Source organism: Oncorhynchus mykiss, chromosome 16 (assembly GCF_057628025.1).
Source record: "Oncorhynchus mykiss isolate SJ-2025 chromosome 16, ASM5762802v1, whole genome shotgun sequence".
NCBI lineage: Eukaryota > Metazoa > Chordata > Actinopteri > Salmoniformes > Salmonidae > Oncorhynchus > Oncorhynchus mykiss.
The window spans coordinates 19,058,377-19,077,862 of NC_143037.1; the positions used below are offsets into that span (position 1 = coordinate 19,058,377).

A 19,486-nucleotide genomic window follows, 5' to 3' on the forward strand; every position below is an offset into this window, starting at 1 on the left:
TTTTGGTTATTACATGATTCCAAATATGTTATTTCATAGTTTTGATGTCTTCACTACTATTTTACAATGTAGAAAATAGTAAAAATAAAGAAAAACCTTTGAATGAGTAGGTGTGTCCAAACCTTTGACTGGTACTGTATGTATCAAGCATCTCAGATTAGGAGTGCTAGTTTAGGATCAGCTCCCCCCATCCATTGAATTTGATTCATTCTGATCAAATGGAAAAACTGATCCTAAATCAGCTCTCCTACTCTGAGAAGCTTGATACATAAGATTCCAGAGGCAATTACTGTTTTTTGGAGGCTATACAATTAAAATAGATAGGTATTTACAAATTAAACGAATGTCCCACAAGACCCAAATAAAGAGACACAAAAGCCCAAATAGCTCCTTTTTCAAGGATTCACCTCATACTGAGACATACAGTAGCATTGTATAGCCTACACCAATACAATATTACACCTCTAACAAAAAGAGCCCAATGATGGCCTGGGCCCTGGGGTGGTCTAGCAGTCTAAGCTGCTGCCTCTATATTCACATGTACTGTGTACAGCTGCAAGCACGGCTCTCCCCCTTCCTTTCATCTCTACCTCGCTATCTTTATCCTACCCAATAAAACACACAAAAAATGCTTAAGGAGTGGGACTGCCCCATTCCTTAAAAAACATTTGTTTAACACCACAAAGGTTACAGGGTGACATAATCTGAAAACATCTAATTTTATCACAAGTTTTTCTTCCTCCAGTCCATAGTCCATCTTCAGTTCTCGTCTCTCTGGACTATGTTACAGTTGAATCTCAACTGGGGGAATTCCTAGTTCCTCCTCCAAGTAGTTCCCTTTGTATTTTTATGGGAACCAAGGGCCGGGCAGTCAGTCAGCTGTTTCTCTAGTCTCAGAACTGCTTTGTATATTTGTATTGATTCAGAGGCACCCTCCCACCCCTTCCCTTCATACTTGGAAATGATTGCTTGGCTCAACTTGAAGAAAGACAGACACAGAAACTGATATGTCACAGAGGGTATGTAGAGTTCGTCATACACTAATGCTAGTATGTATCAGAAAGCCTTGCAATAATCGAAGTCAAACTGAAGACAGAACATAGTTTTCTTTGGATGAAAGTAGGCTTTTTTCTTTCAACAGGGATCTATTGTACAACATGGTAACAGTGCTAATGTCAACAGGGATCTATTGTACAACATGGTAACAGTGCTAATGTCAACAGGGACCAGGGACCAGTGTAACTGAAATGTAAAGGGGTAAGTTAGCGATTCTCTCTATTGTATTATTATGGTAATGCTGCTCAAGATTGTTTTACTAGTCTCCCTAACAGTTGCTTGTGATTGATCTCTATCTAATTTTATTCAGTGAAATAAAACCTTGGTAAAGTGGATCGTTTTGATAATTTATTGTGATTTATCCCCATACTTGTACTTCTTGAGAGAGAGAGAGAGAGAGAGAGAGATATTAAACAGTTGTGACTTAAATCAGACTCAACAAGACAAAGATCAATAATTCACTTTTCACTTGTCCTCTACATACATATTGTGACAGGCTATAGCTTACCTAAAGTATGTGTTGTCATGTCTTATTCCATGAAGGGTCCACGCACTCAAATGCCCACCCTGGGCCTCATGTGACTCACACAAACTGTCTGATCGCACACGAGAGTGGCCTAGAGATAACCCTGACTCATTCATTCTCATGTGAGTTTGTTTTCTCTGCAAATATATTGTGAAATACCGTGGCCACTCTTTTTCCAGTTAATGGACATTTCACTGTCATTTCAGCTGGGGACTTTGGAGGGTTGTGAACCAGCCCTAGCACTGTACTTTCAATGGGCTCTCACAGGGAATAAGCACCTAGATGTGCTATCAAAGATTAGGTAGAGGTATGTATGGTTTTAAATGTCAATAGCAGTGCTATTTCATTTCATATTAAGATGTCTACCAAATAAAACAACAATTAATTATGAAAACATTTGTTTCTGGCCTTTCTGGTGTGCTACTTTCTGGTCTACTAATACAATGTAATTGTAGAAACCAACAAGTCTATCTGATGCTGAAAATGAGCGTTTGGCCATGAGAACTGAATTCCATAGATGGTAGTTGCTCAGATAGACATCTATGGATTCAGTTCTTCTTGCCTGGCAGCTACAATCAGCAACCCATCACCTATCAAGGACAACAGAGACAAGGAAAGAAACACTTTGCTTATTTGACGTTGGTAAGATATTGCAAAAATGTCTGGCCCCCTTAGCAGATACATGAGAATTATAACAAAGTTGCTTCATTCTTATTGTCAGCACACTTGTCCCATTATTGTGCAGATATTTGAATCTGCAGAAAAGAAAGAAAGAAGAAACCATAACAAGCACACAAACACAATTTCAAGCAAACTTTACTCTAGGTGGCACTACAACCCTTGTCATAGCCAGAGATGGGCAGTATTTCTGTTGCATGTATTTGATATAAGCATTTGAATGATTTTGTCATTTGAATTACACTGGGCTGAACTACACTCCAATGTATTTATTGTTTTGCATTTTCAAAATACTGTGATCACATTTTTTTAAATATAAAATACTTTTCTATACCATTTTTATTTATAGCGGTTCAAATGTTGTGGCCCCCCTTTCACCCTGCATTGGTATCATAAGTCTGATAGCACTACGGTGTGATAAGAGCGTCTGCTAAATTAATTAATATAAATGTAGATGTCAACTTTTTGATAAATCATTTGTTGAGGGAAAATGTACTTGATACGATTGTGACATGCTGTTGTCTCACTTAGCTATCTTAATATGAATTCACATAACTGTAAGTCGCTCTGGATGAGAGTGTCTGCTAAGTGACTCAAATGTAAATGCAAATGTAAAAACATTTTAAATCGACTACTGTCGAAACTTCATGAACTTTGATCAAATAGTTGTTCTAAAGTTCATGCAGTTGACATGTAGGCGCAAGCAGGACAATTTTTATCCCCATAATGCAATGCATGTTGAAAGGCAGTCACCCACCTGTAGCACGCGCTCCAGCAAGTATATCTCTCTGGTCACCCCCAAAACCAATTATTTCTTTGGCCGCCTCTCCTTCCAGTTCTCTGCTGCCAATGACTGGAACGAACTACAAAAATCTCTAAAACTGGAAACACTTATCTCCCTCACTAGCTTTAAGCACCAACTGTCAGAGCAGCTCACAGATTACTGCACCTGTACATGGCCCACCTATAATTTAGCCCAAACAACTACCTCTTTCCCTACTGTATTTATTTTATTTATTTATTTATTTTGCTCCTTTGCACCCCATTATTTTTATTTCTACTTTGCACATTCTTCCACTGCAAAGCTACCATTCCAGTGTTTTACTTGCTATATTGTATTTACTTTGCCACCATGGCCTTTTTTTGCCTTTACCTGCCTTATCTCACCTCATTTTCTCACATCGTATATAGACTTGTTTATACTGTATTATTGACTGCATGTTTGTTTTACTCCATGTGTAACTCTGTGTCGTTGTATGTGTTGAACTGCTTTGCTTTATCTTGGCCAGGTCGCAATTGTAAATGAGAACTTGTTCTCAACTTACCTACCTGGTTAAATAAAGGTGAAATAAATAAATAAATAGGCAGAGCCATTGAGGGCTTCCACCATTTTAATGTAATCAACTGGGTGGGAATTTCAACTTCATTGGCTGAACCCTCCTGTTGACATGGAGTTATGTCAAAATTGGTCATCAGGAGGGATCGGCCAATCGTGAAGAAGAAAATGGACAACTTCAAAATGGAGATTGCCTCCAAGGCGCTGCCCATGCTGTCAAAACACTATAATAACACAAATACAAAGATGAGTCCTCTACCTATCTCTATGGTGGGGAAACCCTTCTGAAATCCGATTCGTGATCAGCCCAGTGGGCGAGGCTGATATATGGTTGATGTGACGTGTACTAATGTAAACTGTCTTGCTAGCAGCCGCCTGTTGAAAATTGTATTGATTAGCAATGTTTCCCACTCGTTTCAGAGGCTTCATTCAATGACGATGGTAAGTACATTGTCTTTGTGGTTAGGCGCCTGTCTAACCACAGCCAGGGCGAGCTACTTAACTCGTTGGTTACTGGTTAGCCTAGCTGTAACCAGCTAACTTAACGTTAACCTGTGGAAGGACTGGACAAATATCTAGTACGGGGCAGAAATCGTATTGTGTAGCTAACTAGTTATATGTGTACAGCTAGCTATATGTGTACAGCTATCTCGCTAACTCAATTTAAATAGGTAACGTTACTAACTAGCTACCAAATGCCTTGACTGGCTGATAATCACGACCTACTCTTTCTGCCAAGAAGCGTCTCCAGTCTCTACAGTCAGGTGAGAGCTGCCCTGATATCCATTACAACTTAGTTCTACCTTTAATTAGAGGTGCACTGAACTATACTGTACACATACTACTCTCCTACCTGTTTCCAGAAGATTAGATAAATTAAGACGACTGGGATGGGAATCACATTTGGAAATGTGATACAGTACAATGCTCCGAAGTCGTTCCGCTCCACCGCATGGATCTGATGGGATCAGACACAGCTGGCACTTGCTGTACTTCTATTTGTTGAAATGTAGTCTAACCAGAACCCCGTGTGCAGTTTCTATAGTGAGAGCTGAAGCAAATGTAATTGTTTAGAATGAGTTTTTGCGAGTTGACTGATTTCACTTTTTTTTCTGTAAAATGGCATAGTGGTAGAACAGGACCATGGCTTGTGAGGTGTAGCCAGAGCCTAGGCTGTGTATTTTTTTCCATTGGATGCCACATGTGAGACTTGTGCTCTGAAGGGAGGATCGTGCTGGAATAACTGCCTCTAGGCTTCACTTTACAGATGGCAAAACTACAGCAGTAAACCACCAGGCCACAGGAGGAGGATATGAGGATAAAAATAATTGTTAGGCTTTGCAGGCAATGCTCCACCCAGTTAACAAATAGCAGATGAGCTAATTATTTGCTGAAGTGATTCAACAGATCAATATTGAATTAAGGCAACTTTTCTTTATTGACATTTGACAGAGGACAAAGCAAGGCTACACCTTAGTGTGCCTCAGGCAAAAAGAGGGCCTACCTACAAAACCAACCATAGAAGGAGGACCAAAAGCTAGAATATGAGCGTGAGAGAGATTTGGTGTCTTTTTAAATTGTCTCCCTGTGTGAAAGAGGCCAGCTAAGAGCTTTTATGAGAATGGTGTCGTTAGTATCCTGAGACGGACCCCATAATCGCAGTGATCAGAGGATAGGATTACACCCTCCCCTGTCATCCAGCTGGGCCAGAGGAGACAGGAGAAACTAATGCTGTCCTAAAGGGCGCCTTATTCTCTATACAGCACAATGCTTTTGACCAGGGCCCATAGGGTTTTTATCAAAAGTAGTGCACTGTGTAGAGAGTAGGGGGCCATTTGGGACATGGTGTAACTGCTCACAATAGCTTCACTCTCACCTAATGAATAGAGTAGGGGTCGCCATGGAAATGGCCGGTTCTCCCTCACCTGCTTACACAGCCCTGCGATCCAGTTTATAATGCATTGAATGGCCCTCAGTGTGTGAAATTACCCTGATCTCTGTAATGGAGACTACCCTGTTCAGACATGGCCTATTGTCAGTTTTGTGTGTGTGGGTGTGTGTGTGTGTGTAAGTACGCTATGTGTTACTCTTGTTCCTTCATGTCTATTTGCTCAAGCTTGCTCTTCTCCCACTCTGTACGGTAACGTAACCCACCTCATACTTCACACCACAGGAGGTCGGTGGCACCTTAATTGGGGAGGACGGGCTCATGGTAATGGCTGGAGTGGAATGGTAATAAACAGGTGGTTTCCAGGTGTTAGATGCCACTCCATTCCAGCCATTATTATGAGCCGTCCTCGTGTCAGCAGCCTCCACTGCTTCGCACATCCACATTTAGTCAGCCCTCCAAATGGTTATTCACATGTTTGTTTGCTCTGGCAGGAGTGGGCACGGTGTTGCCCCTAGCCCCGGCTGGTCTGTGGGATGAGCGTGGTGTAGCGGCGGAGAACGGAACAGCAGAGTGACTGAGTGACGAGAATGGGTAGGAGGGGCTGCACGCTAGCTGTCTCCACTGGTGTCTCCACTGCAGTCCTCTACGGCTCCCTGGCCCTGTTTGTCTCCATCCTGCACAACGTCTTCCTGCTGTACTACGTGGAGACCTTTGTCTCTGTTTACAAGATCGACAAGCTCTCCTTCTGGGTGGGAGAGGTGAGTGACACTTCCTGCTCTCCATGGGTTATTATAATAGCTGTATTTTGGAAGCTTTCTGCTTTAGACAGTGTGACAATGACCGATACCCTGGCTTTTTTCTGGGTTAGGGTGTTTAAAGCTAGTCTGTTCTACTAACTCCTCCCCCTCTCTCTCTCTGCCCACACAGGCAGTGTTTCTGATATGGAACAGCTTGAACGACCCTCTCTTCGGCTGGCTGAGTGACCGCTCCTTCCTCAGCTCCTCACAGTAAGACCTCGTTCTCTTTCCTCTCTTTCTCAAATCAATGGTGCCGCTTTCTCGCTCCCTCCCTATTTTTAACTTTCTCTCACTCTCTATCTTGAAAGCACGGTTGAACGCCACAGTTGGTGAAAAGTGAGAGAAGTTTGTCTTTACCGTTGCACTGAACTTTTTTTTTCACTCCCCTCCATCGTAGGTCTGGCACCCAGATCTCCAGCCCAGAGGTGGTACTAAAGCGGTTGGCGGCCCTCTCCCGGAATGGCCCCCTGTTCGCCATCTCGTTCCTGGCCTTTTGGGTGTCATGGGCACGGCCGGGCATCCAGTTCCTGGTGTGCCTGTGCCTGTACGACGGATTCCTCACCGTGGTGGACCTCAACCACAACGCCTTGCTGGCCGACCTGGCCGTGTCGGCCAATGACCGCACGCGCCTCAACTTCCACTGCTCGCTGTTCAGTGCCCTGGGCTCGCTCTCCGTCTTCCTGTCCTACAGCGTCTGGGACAAGGGCGACTTCCACTCGTTCCGGCTCTTCTGCGTGACGCTGGCGGCCGTCTCGGCACTGGGCTTCGCCGCCGTGTCGCGCCTGTTGACGAGACGATTTGAGAAGGAGGCGCGTCTGAGGCAGGACGAGGCGCAGGCACTCAAAGAGTAGGTGACACGATCATTCATGTATGCACTTGAGAAACACTCGGTTTACATTATTCACTGACAAGCAAGGGGCAACTGAAGAACACCTGTTTATGGGTTTGCTTCCAACAACTCACAGTATGGCTTCAAATCAAGCCTTTAATCTTTCTATCCCGTGGTGCCTATGCCAGCCTTGGCCATGGATATTGCTTGCTAATGGTATTTTTAAAGAGACTGTAATGGAATTGAATTGCGAGTTAATAACATTGCACAGTCTGCACACACTCATACAGTATATCTGGCAGGGAGATGACGTTAACACTTGCTCAGTTTACAGACTCAATCCCCTGGGTAGTGTGTGTGACACTGATTGTCCTTTCACTAATCCCCCTCCTCCTCCCCCTCTCAGGTTGAGCATTGTCCAGAACCCTCTGACTCAGCAGGAGACGCCAGTCACTCTAGGAGAGTATCTAAGGCAGCTCTCCAAGCACAGAAACTTTATGTGGTTCGCCTCTATGAACCTGGTACAGGTGTTTCACTGCCACTTCAACAGCAACTTCTTCCCTCTTTTCCTGGAGCACCTCCTCTCTGACAGCATCTCTGCCTCCACTGGCTCCATTCTGCTGGGTAAGAGACAAGCGTACTACTGCTGGTTATGTTTCATGACCAGGGAAAGGCCTCATTCATAGAATGGGATTAGTTTCATAGCCTGGTCCCAGATCTATTTGTGCTGTCTTGTCTATTATACTGTACATTTGGTCTGACAATGACCATAGGAATAGGCAAAACTGCACAAACAGATCTGGAACCAGGCTTTTCGTTTTGGTATTTTATTTTTTGGGGAGGATTCGTTTTTAGAATGTGAGGAAACATTTATTATTATCGTCAGTAATTAATATTATTTGTTTACATATTTAATACTTAGCAAAAAAATAAATGTCCTCACTGTCAAATGCGTTTATTTTCAGCAAACTTAACGTGTAAATATTTATATGAACATAAGATTCAACAACTGATACATAAACTGAACAAGTTCCACAGACATGTGACTAACTGAAATGGAATAATGTGTCCTTGAACAAAGGGGGGGGGGTCAAAATCAAAATTAACAGTCAGTATCTGGTGTGGCCACCAGCTGCATTAAGTACTGCAGTGCATCTCCTCGTGGACTGCACCAGATTTGCCAGTCCTTGCTGTGAGATGTCACCCCACTCTTCCACCAAGGCACCTGCATATTCCTGGACATTTTGGGTGGGGGGAATGGCCCTAGCCCTCACCCTCCGATCCAACAGGTCCCAGGCGTGCTCAATGGGATTGAGATTCGGGCTCTTCGCTGGCCATGGCAGAACATTGACATTCCTGTCTTGCAGAAAATCACACACAGAACAAGCAGTATGGCTGGTGGCATTGTCATGCTGGAGGGTCATGTCAGGATGAGCCTGCAGGAAGGATACCAAATGGGGGAGGAGGATGTTTTCTCTAACGCACAGCGTTGAGATTGCAGGCAATGACTACAAGCTCAGTCCGATGATGCTGTGACGCACCGCCCCAGACCATGACGGACCCTCCACCTCCAAATCGATCCCGCTCCAGAGTACAGGCCTCGGTGTAACGCTCATTCCTTAGACGATAAACGCGAATCCGACCACCACCCCTGGTGAGACAAAACCGCGACTCGTCAGTGAAGAGCACTTTTTGCCAGTCCTGTCTGGTCCAGCGACGGTGGGTTGTTGCCGGTGATGCCTGGTGAGGACCTGCCTTACAACAGGCCTACAAGTCCTCAGTCCAGCCTCTCTCAGCCTATTGCGGACAGTCTGAGCACTGATATAGGGATTGTGCGTTCCTGTTGTAACTTGGGCAGTTGTTGTTTCCATCTTGTACCTGTCCCGCAGGTGTGATGTTCGGATGTACCGATCCTGTGCAGGTGTTGTTACACGTGGTCTGCCACTGCGAGGATGATCAGCTGTCCGTCCTGTCTCCCTGTAGCGCTGTCTTAGGCGTCTCACAGAATGGACATTGCAATTTATTGCTCTGGCCACATCTGCAGTCCTCATGCCTCCTTGCAGCATGCCTAAGGCATGTTCACGCAGATGAGCAGGGACCCTGGGCATCTTTCTTTTGGTGTTTTTCAGAGTCAGTAGAAGGGCCTCTTTAGTGTCCTAAGTTCTCATAACTGTGACCTTAATTGCCTACCGTCTGTAAGCTGTTAATGTCTTAACGACCGTTCCACAGGTGCATGCTCATTAATTATGGTTCATTGAACAAGCATGGGAAACAGTGTTTAAAAACTTTACAATGAAGATCTGTGAAGTTATTTAGATTTTTATGAATTATCTTTGAAAGACGGTCCTGAAAAAGGGACATTTTCTGTTTTACTGTCCGCTAACAGTTGCTCTCACCTCACAGGGATCTCCTACATAGCCCCCCACCTGAACAACCTGTATTTCCTGACCCTGTGCCAGCGTTACGGGGTGTATACGGTCATCCGCTGGCTGTTCCTGGTCAAGCTAGCCCTCAGTGTGGCCATGCTGCTGGCCGGGGCCGACCAGGTCTACCTGCTGTGCATCTTCATTGCCAGGTACTGACACACACACACACACACACACACACACACACACACACAGTTTAGATATCAAGGTCATGTACTCAAGTCATGGAAGTTATTTTCATATCAAGGACCCAGTGGGTTTTTCCAATACTTGTTTTGTGTGGCTCTGTTTGCATTGGATCTGGCTGAGTGTTGTCAGCCAAGACGACCAATCCCTTTATCAACATGGGGCTGGCAGTGGCTGGGCGCAGCCTACCACTTGTCCTCTTGGCACAGTGTCATTGTTTTCATAGCGTACACTGAGATAAAGTCAGAGTGGGGGACAGGCTTTGCTCTATTGGTTTCGGACTTCGTATAAATGCCTTGACCCAGTATTATTATTATTATTATTATGATTGTTATTTTTAAACTCCTGCTCAGGAAAATCTGATGCAGAATCCACCTCATTTGTATATTAGCAGTTTGAAACAGTGACAACACTTCAGTAACGGCTCTGAAATGTCCTTCTCCCTCAGTAACCGAGTGTTTACGGAGGGCACCTGCAAGCTGTTGAACCTGGTCATCACGGACCTGGTGGACGAGGACTTTGTGGTGAACCGGCGCCAGCAGGCGGCGTCGGCGCTGCTCTTCGGCATGGTGGCCCTGGTGACCAAGCCTGGCCAGACCTTCGCCCCTCTCATCGGCACCTGGCTGCTGTGTGTCTACACAGGTATACTTTATATGGACAGCGGGGGGCAAAAGTCTGTTTTTAATGAAGGCTCCTTGATGATGGAAATGCAGATATCTGCCGCTGTGAATGAACTAGAATCAAACCAATTTCACCAACCTTACTCTAGGTGGATTCCCACGAGTTCATGCCTGGTTTTTATTCTAATCTGGCTATTTCTTTCCAGGCTACGATATCTTTGAGAGAAACTCCGTACAGGACTCAGTGGCAGCGCCCCCTGTCTCGGGCCAAGCGAGCTCCACTGTTCCATTGCGCCAGGGCTGTTTCTACTTGCTGGTGTTTGTGCCCATCTCCTGCGCCCTGCTGCAGCTAATGGCCTGGTCCCGCTTCACCCTCCACGGCCGCAGACTGCAGGGCGTCAAGGCCCAGAGGCAGGGAGCCCAGCACAGCCATCTCATGGACGTCAAGGCTATCTGATTGAGGCCAGCTCGTCCGCACCTTCGCTCAACTGCGTAATGCCATACCACCCACTGCCATTGGGGTCAGCAGAGAGGAATGTAGACAGGAGAACTGATGAAATCTTGCTGTCTAGCCAGGGACAAAAATATTTCTGTGGTGTGAAACATGCCTTATTTTGATATGAAGAGGACAAAGACTATATTTATGTATGAACTGATGACCAAATGATACCCCAGAGCCAATAAAAGAATGAGAAGCTCATACCCCTCTCTGGGATAGAGCAACGGTGTGACTGGGTAAACAGGAGGCATCATCCTAGGTTGAGGCGTAGCCTGGTATGCATTTCTATCCCCAAAGGAATACACATCGTCACTAACCTTGCTATTACAGTGTGGTTAACCAAAGCCAGAGTCTGCATAGCTAGGTAAATACCCATCTTTCTGATGTGTGTAGGGAAATATTAAGTACTGAAAACAGGTGTGTGTGTGTGTGCGTGCACATGAGCATAACATCTAAATCCTGATTTGCATAGACGTTGCTCTTGAAATTGCAATAAGGTTTGTGACCATCACCATGCTATTGTCTTCATGAAGTACTACTAGTACTAATCTGTATTTTCCAAAGTCTAACAAATGTTTTTCTATTTGTTTTACTGTGACCGGTACTAAAATAACTGCCATCTCCAATATTCAACTCTGTTGTCTCCTATGTTTTCTCACACATTATGTTTTAACCTGATGCGTGGAAGCATTTAGTTGACTATTACAAAACAAGGCCCTAAACAACCTCTGTTTACATTTGTACCCCAGTTCAGGAAAGAAATGCATTTTTATAGACCATGAAGAGAATTGAGAAACCGATTTGACTGAGCATGAAACTATTGTGTCATGATGACCTGATATATGATAATCATGGAGAATACATTCTGTACTTTTTTTCAAAGTTATTTTGTATTACTGCTGCTACATGAGTTGTCTGAGTGTTAAGGAGTCTTAAATTCCATTATCAATTTATATCTCTAAACAAAAGTATTCTCGTAATTTGTCAAATACTGGAGACCCCTTCATGGAAGTGTTTGAGTGACTCAGGAATTACAGTTTCAGCACAATGTGATTTAAGTAACCAGAAGGAAAGCAGAGGTTATCTTACAAGACAGCCTTACAGCAGAGATGCCTGTATTTGCCAGCTTTGTTACAAAATACTGTACAATGTTTGTCTGGTTGTACCACTGCTCAATGTAGCATCTGCCATTTTCTGACTATCCTTGTGACTAATTAAAGTGATCTCACTACTTGAGAGCTTGTGGAATGTGTCTTGTTGCCCCCTTTCACAGATACGTTTTCTGCTCTGTCAGGACAAGTCTAGCAGCCTTGCGCCAAACCCAGAAGCGCAGGTCTGTCTCTGGTCTACCTTAATTTCCTCAACTGGGACAGGTAAAGTGTCTCACCTCAGGCTTCTTCTGGAACACTAATTACAAAATACAGAATGTTACCATGGTGTTTTTTTTTAACTAGGCTAAACATAGGTGCTCTCACTGCAGTGCATACACAATGATAATGTGTAAGACAGATCTATGGACATGGTTTCTGCAGATATTTTGTTGCCTAGTCATGTGGATATTAATTGTGTATTTTGCTCAGATTAGTAGAGGGTTCAATGTAGCATTCTATGCTGACTGCAGGAATGTCCACGAGCTGTTTTGCCTGAGAATGTCATGTTCATTTCTCTACCATTGGCTGCCTCCTACATCGTTTTAGAGAATACGGCAGTACATCCAAACAGCATCACAACAGCAGACCATGTGTAACCACGTCAGCCCAGGACCTCTGCATCTAGCTTCTTCACCTGCGGGATCGTCTGAGACCAGCCACCCGGACTGCTGATGAAACTGGGTTTTCACAACCTAATCATTTCTGCACAAACTGTCAGAAACCGTCTCAGGGAAGGTCATCTGCGGGATCGTCGTCCTCACCAGGGTCTTGACCTAACTGCAATTAGGCGGCGTAACCAACTTCAGTGGCAAATGCACAATTGCATTTTGTCGATGGCAATTTGAATGCACAGAGATACTGTGACGAGAACCTGAGGCCCATTTTTGTGCCATTAATTCGCCATCACCTGTTTCAGCATGATAATGCACAGCCACATGTCGCAAGGATTTGTACACAATGTCAAATGGCCCAGTTTTTCCGTCGCTTGCATACTCACCAGTTATATCACCCGCGGAGCATGTTTGGGATGCTCTGGATCTACATGTACGACAGCATGTTCCAGTTCCCGTCAATATCCAGCAACTTCGCACAGCCATTGAAGAGGAGTGGGACAATATTCCACAATCAACAGCCTGATTTGGCTATTTCAGCACACCTGTTGCTGACTGGTGTATAAAATTGAGCACAGAGACATATAATCTCCATAAACAAACTTTGTCAGTAGAATGGCACATACTGAAGTGCTCAGTGACTTTCAACGTAGCACCGTCATAGGATGACACCGTTCCAACAAGTCAGTTTGTCAAATTTCTGCCCTGCTAGAGCTGCCCCCGTCAACTGTAACTGCTGTTATGGTAGGCCACACAAGTGGTAGGCCACACAAGCTCACAGAACGGTCCGCCGACTGCTGAAGCGCGTAGCGTTTACAAATCGTCTGTTCTCGGTTGCAACACTCACTACCGAGTTCCAAACTGCTTCTGGAAGCAACGTGGGCACAATAACTGTTCGACGGAGCTTCATGAAATGTGTTTCCATGGCCAAGCAGCTGCACACAGGCCTAAGATCACCATGCGCAATGCCAAGCGTCTGCTAGAGTGGTGTAAAGCTCGCCGCCATTGGACTCTGGAGAAGTGGAAACGCGTTCTCTGGAGGAATCTTGGTTTGGCAGATGCCAGGAGAATGCTACCTGTTAACTGTAAAGTTTGATGGAGGAGGGATAATGGTCTTGGGCTGTTTTTCATGATTTAGGGCTAGGCCCATTAGTTCCATTGAAGGGAAATGTTAATGCTACAGCATACAATGACATTCTAGACGATTCTGTGCTTCCAATTTTGTGGCAATAGTTTGGGGAAGGCCCCTTTCCTCTTTCAGCATAACAATGCCCCCGTACACAAAGTGAGGTCCATGCAGAAATGGTTTGTCGAGATCGGTGTGGAAGAACTTGACTTGCCTGCACAGAGCCCTGAACTCAACCCCATTGAACACCTTTTGGGATGAATTGGAACACCAATTGCGAGCCATGCTTAATTGCCCAACAGTGCCGGACCTCACTAACGCTCTTGTGGCTAAATCGAAGCAAGTCGCCACAGCAATGTTCCAACATATAGTGGAAATCCTTCAAAGAAGGGTGGTGACTGTTAAAGCAGCAAAGGGGGGACCAACTCCATATTAATACCCATCATTTTAGAATGAGATGTTCGACGAGCAGGTGTCCACATACTTTTGGCCATGTAGTGTATCTGTGACCAACAGATGCATGCATATGTGTATTCCCAATCATGTGAAATCCATTAATTAGAACCTAAGGATTTTATTTCAATTGACTGATTTCCTTATATGAATTGTAACTCAGTAAAATCTTTGAAATTGTTGCATGATGCGTTTATATTTTTGTTCAGTGTAAATATGTGCTGCAGGGAATCATGATCAGACAGGTAGAGAAATAAATTCCTCCATAATCTCTGTCACTATTACAAGTTATTATGGTAAACATTCTAAGATCTGGTGGGGACACTTCTACTTTACCTAAGATAAAATGACCCAGTTTATTTAATTTTATATTAATTTTATATTATTTTTCTCTTTGGAACTGAAGCTGGGTTTCAATGACACGTGGTTGATTTCAGAATCTCTGACAGCCTCTAACGCACGGCGAAATCAACACAAGAGTGCCACCTGCCGTTAAGCAAGTGCAAATTCAACTGCGCATGCGTTTCTAGTTACCCATCATGCACTTCATGTGAAATAGTTTTTGTTTTCTACTGTAATATATTAAAACAGGAATATTTTTTTACGATCATAAAATGCATTATATAGTTATGACTGTACACGTTGAACAGGGCACGAGATTTGTTTCTGGATCGCGAGATTAGCATTACCGCTATCGGAAAAGGGAAGTCCTTGAATCCCGTCCCAATGTCACGTAAGAATAGTCAGTAAACTCTGGTTTCTCTTCAGATCGCATAAATCTTTCGCCTTTTACTAAAGATTTCCGTGGAGAGGAACAATATGAGTATCAATGAATTTTTTGATGCCCTGCTTAACTGCGGGGCTGCCTTTGGGTTGTGAATTGTAATCTCAGACGTTTTCAGTTAGGTATAAAAATTTAGGATATGAATATCTCAAGGTATCAAGCGAATCATGGTGGACTAGGCTAGGCGGTGCATTTACAAGTTTGATGATGAGCGTATTGCTTTCTGCTATTACTACTATAATTATTTTCAGTCGCATTTATAACATTATACATGTTATTGTACAGTGCATTCGGAAAGTATTAAGACCTGTTTCCACATTTTGTTACATCACGTTCTTATTATAAAACGGATTATATATATTTTTTTTGCAAATGTATTACAAATACAACATTTAAATAGTAAATTTACATAAGTGTTCAGACCCTCAAGCTCTGTCAGGTTGGATGGGGAGCGTTGCTGCACAGCTATTTTCAGGTCTCTCCAGAGGTGTTCGGGTTCAAGTCCGGGCTCTGGCTGGGCAACTCAAGGACATTCAGAGACTTGTTCTAAAGCCACTCCTGCTTTGTCTTGGATGTGTGCTTAGGGTCGTTGTCCTGTTGAAAGGTGAACCTTCGCTCCAGTCTGAGGTCCTGAGCGCTCTGGAGCAGGTTTTCTTCAAAGATTTCTCTGTACTTTGCTCCGTTCATCTTTCCCTCGATCCTGACTAGTTTCCCTGTCCCTGCCCCTGAAAAACATGCTGCCACCACCATGCTTCACGGTAGGGATGGTGCCAGGTTTCCTCCAGGCGTGATGCTTGGCATTCCGGCTGAAGAGTTCAATTTTGGTTTCATCAGACCAGGGAATCTTGTTTCTCATGGTCTGAAAGTTGTTCAGGTGCCTTTTGACAAACTCCAAGCGGGCTGTCATGTGCCTTTTACTAAGGAGTGGCTTCCATCTGGCTATTCTACCATAAAGGCCTGATTGGTGGAGTGCTGCAGAGATGGTTGTCCTTCTGGAAGGTTCTCCCATCTCCACAGAGGAACAATGGAGCTCTGTCAGAGTGACCATCGGGTTCTTGGTCACCTCAATGACCAAGGTCCTTCTCCCCTGATTACTCAGTTTGGCCAGGAGGACTGCTCTAGGAAGAGTCTTGGTGATTCCAAACTTCTTCCATTTAAGAATGGGTGAAAGGGGGATACCTAGTTAGTTGTCCAACTGAATGTATTCAACTGAAATGTGTCTTCTGCATTTAACCCAACCCCTCTGAATCAGAGAGGTGTGGGGGGCTGCCTTAATCGACATCCACGGCGCCCGGGGAACAGTGGGTCCTGCCTTGCTCAGGGGCAGAATGATAGACTTTTACCTTGTCAGGTCAGGGATTCAATCCAGCAACCTTCCGGTTACTGGCCCAACGCTCTATCCCCTAAGCTACCTGCCGCCGGAGGCCACTGTGTTCTTGGGGACCGTCAATGCTGCAGAAATATTTTGGTACCCTTCCCCAGATCTGTGCTTCTACACAATCCTATCTCGGCCCTCTACGGACAGCTCCTTTGACCTCATGGCTTAGTTTTTGCTCTGACATGCACTGTCAACTGTGTGACCTTATATAGACAGGTGTGTGCCTTTCCAAATCATGTTCAATCTATTAAATTTACCACAGGTGGACTCCATTCAAGGAGGATCAATGGAAACAGGATGCACCTGAGCTCAATTCCGAGTCTTATAGCAAAGGTTCTGTATACTTAAGGTACTTCTGTTTTTTATTTGTAATAAATGTGCAAAAATGTCTAAAAACCTGTTTTCGCTTTGTCATTATTTGTTATTGTGTGTTAATGGATGGGGAAGAAAATTCATGTAATCAATTTTAGAATAAAAAGCCAATGGGTCTGAATACTTTCTAAATGCACAGTATATTACAAGTGATGAACTTTGCTTCCTTCATATTACCATGCTTCTATTGTCAGTTAATTACAGAAATACATACATTACTGTTTGACAGTAGGCTATTTTCTCCTCTTTGGTATAAGCCCTTTTGACAGCTTGTCTCGTAATTCAGTTTAGTGCCAATTGCCACACCCTGATCTGTTTCACCTGTCTTTGTGCTTGTCTCCACCCCCCTCCAGGTGTCACCCTCATTATCCCCAGGCTATTTATACCTGTGTTCATTTTTTAAATTTTTTTACTTTTATTTAACTAGGCAAGTCTTAAGAACAAAATCTTATTTTCAATGACGACCAAGGAACATTGGGTTAACTGCCTTGTTGTCACGGTTTTCTTGGTGAGAAGGAGAGTCAGACCAAAATGCAGCGTGTCGATTGCGATTCATGTTTAATGAAAAAACACACTAAACACAAACACTACAAAAACAATAAACGTAACGAAAACCGAAACAGCCTATACTTGTGTAAACTAACACAGAACAAGGACATCAGGACACTAAGGACAATCACCCATGACAAACTCAAAGAATATGGCTGCCTAAATATGGTTCCCAATCAGAGACAACGATAAACACCTGCCTCTGAGAACCACTCCAGACAGCCATAGACTTTGCTAGATAACCCCACTAGCTACAATCCCAATACATACACACCAAAACCCCAAGACAAAACACACCACAATACAAAAACCCCATGCCACACCCTGGCCTGACCAAATACATGAAGATAAACACAAAATACTTTGACCAGGGCGTGACAGAACCCCCCCCCCCCCCCCCCCCCCCAAGGTGCGGACTCCCGAACGCACCTCAAAACAATAGGGAGGGTGGGCGTCTGTCCATGGTGGCGGCTCCGGTGCGGGACGTGGACCCCACTCAATCAATGTCTTAGTCCCTTCTCGCGTCCTTGGATAGTCCACCCTCGCCGCCGACCATGGCCTAGTAGTCCTCACCCAGAACCCCACTGGACTGAGGGGCAGCTCGGGACTGAGGGGCAGCTCGGGACTGAGGGGCAGCTCGGGACTGAGGGGCAGCTCAGGAGTGAGAGGAAGCTCAGGAGTGAGAGGAAGCTCAGGCAGGTTGATGAATCTACCATATCCTGGCTGACTGGCAGATCTGGCAGATCCTGGCCGACTGGCAGTTCTGGAAGAGTCTGGTAGACTGGCAGATCTGGAAGAGTCTGGCCGACTGGCAGATCTGGAAGAGTCTGGCCGACTGGCAGATCTGGAAGAGTCTGGCCGACTGGCAGATCTGGAAGAGTCTGGCCGACTGGCAGATCTGGAAGAGTCTGGCAGATCTGGAAGAGTCTGGCCGACTGGCAGATCTGGAAGAGTCTGGTCGACTGGCAGATCTGGAAGAGTCTGGTCGACTGGCAGATCTGGAAGAGTCTGGTCGACTGGCAGATCTGGAAGAGTCTGGTCGACTGGCAGATCTGGAAGAGTCTGGTTGACTGGCAGATCTGGAAGCTCCATGCTGACTGGCTGCTCCATGCTGACTGGCAGCTCTGGCTGCTCCATGCTGACTGGCTGCTCCATGCTGACTGGCTGCTCCATGCTGACTGGCAGCTCTGGCTGCTCCATGCTGACTGGCTGCTCCATGCTGACTGGCATCTCTGGCTGCTCCATGCTGACTGGCTGCTCTGGCTGCTCCATGCTGACTGGCGGCCCTGGCTGCTCCATGCTGACTGGCGGCCCTGGCTGCTCCATGCTGACTGGCGGCCCTGGCTGCTCCATGCTGACTGGCGGCCCTGGCTGCTCCATGCTGACTGGCGGCCCTGGCTGCTCCATGCTGACTGGCGGCCCTGGCTGCTCCATGCTGACTGGCGGCTCTGGCGGCTCCATGCTAACTGGCAGCTCTGGCGGCTCCTTGCAGACTGGCAGCTCTATGCAGACTGGCAGCTCCTTGCAGACTGGCAGCTCCTTGCAGACTGGCAGCTCCTTGCAGACTGGCAGCTCCTTGCAGACTGGCAGTTCTGAACAGGCGGGAGACTCCGGCAGCGCTGTAGAGGAGGAAGGCTCTAACAGCGCTAGACAGGCGGGAGACTCCGACAGCGCTGGAGAGGAGGAAAGCTCTGGCAGCGCTGGACAGGCGAGGCGCACTGTAGGCCTGATGCGTGGTGCTGGCACTGGTGGTACTGGGCCGAGGACACGCACAGGAAGCCTAGTGCGGGGAGCTGCTACCGGAGGGCTGGGGTGTGGAGGTGGTACTGGAAAGACCGGACCGTGCAGGCGCACTGGAGCTCTTGAGCACCGAGCCTGCCCAACCTTACCTGGTTGAACGCTCACGTTCGCCCTGCCAGTGCGGCGAGGTGGAATAACCCGCACTGGGCTATGCAGGCGAACCGGAGACACCGAGCGCAAGGCTGGTGCCATGTAAGCCGGCCCAAGGAGACGCACTGGGGACCAGATGCGTAGAGCCGGCACCGGGCTATGCACCCGCACTGGAGACACCGTGCGCACCACTGCATAACACGGTGCCTGTCCGGTCTCTCTAGCCCCCCGGTAAGCACAGGGAGTCTGCCCAGGTCTCCTACCTGGCGTAGCCATACTCCCTGTTAGCCCCCCCCCAAGAAATGTTTGGGGCTGACTCCCGGGCTTC

At 45.8% G+C, this 19,486-nt stretch overlaps 1 protein-coding gene and 1 non-coding gene across 10 annotated transcripts; both read left to right on the plus strand.

The window, feature by feature from the left end:
• The first annotated feature begins 750 nt into the window (after positions 1–750).
• slc68a1a (solute carrier family 68 member 1a) lies at positions 751–12,080 on the plus strand. Of its 9 annotated transcripts, none has more exons than XM_021565068.3 (11): positions 751–1,019; positions 1,183–1,257; positions 1,600–1,704; positions 1,789–1,889; positions 5,979–6,245; positions 6,415–6,494; positions 6,682–7,131; positions 7,520–7,737; positions 9,517–9,688; positions 10,174–10,367; positions 10,552–12,080. In XM_021565068.3, the coding sequence occupies exons 5-11, from the start codon at positions 6,075–6,077 to the stop codon at positions 10,800–10,802; spliced, it is 1,536 nt and encodes a 511-aa protein (XP_021420743.2). In that variant the 5' UTR covers positions 751–1,019; positions 1,183–1,257; positions 1,600–1,704; positions 1,789–1,889; positions 5,979–6,074; the 3' UTR covers positions 10,803–12,080. The 9 variants fall into 9 exon arrangements, with proteins under 9 accessions (XP_021420743.2, XP_021420741.2, XP_090058270.1 ...); XM_021565066.3 differs by having other exon boundaries at positions 842–1,019; positions 1,142–1,257; XM_036946422.2 differs by having other exon boundaries at positions 866–1,019; positions 1,224–1,257.
• A 2,853-nt stretch (positions 12,081–14,933) lies between these two features.
• Positions 14,934–15,049, plus strand: LOC118939601 (U5 spliceosomal RNA). The gene has a single exon (XR_005036635.1). It is a non-coding gene; the product is annotated as a U5 spliceosomal RNA (small nuclear RNA).
• The last annotated feature ends 4,437 nt before the right edge of the window (positions 15,050–19,486 follow it).

Bases quoted from the DNA above. Each gene is read 5' to 3' on its own strand.
- slc68a1a (XM_021565068.3), top strand. From the start codon at position 6,075: ATGGGTAGGAGGGGCTGCACGCTAGCTGTCTCCACTGGTGTCTCCACT. The intron at 7,738-9,516 runs GTAAGAGACAAG...CTCACCTCACAG, and splicing joins CACTGGCTCCATTCTGCTGG to GGATCTCCTACATAGCCCCC. The intron at 9,689-10,173 runs GTACTGACACAC...CTTCTCCCTCAG, and splicing joins CTGTGCATCTTCATTGCCAG to TAACCGAGTGTTTACGGAGG.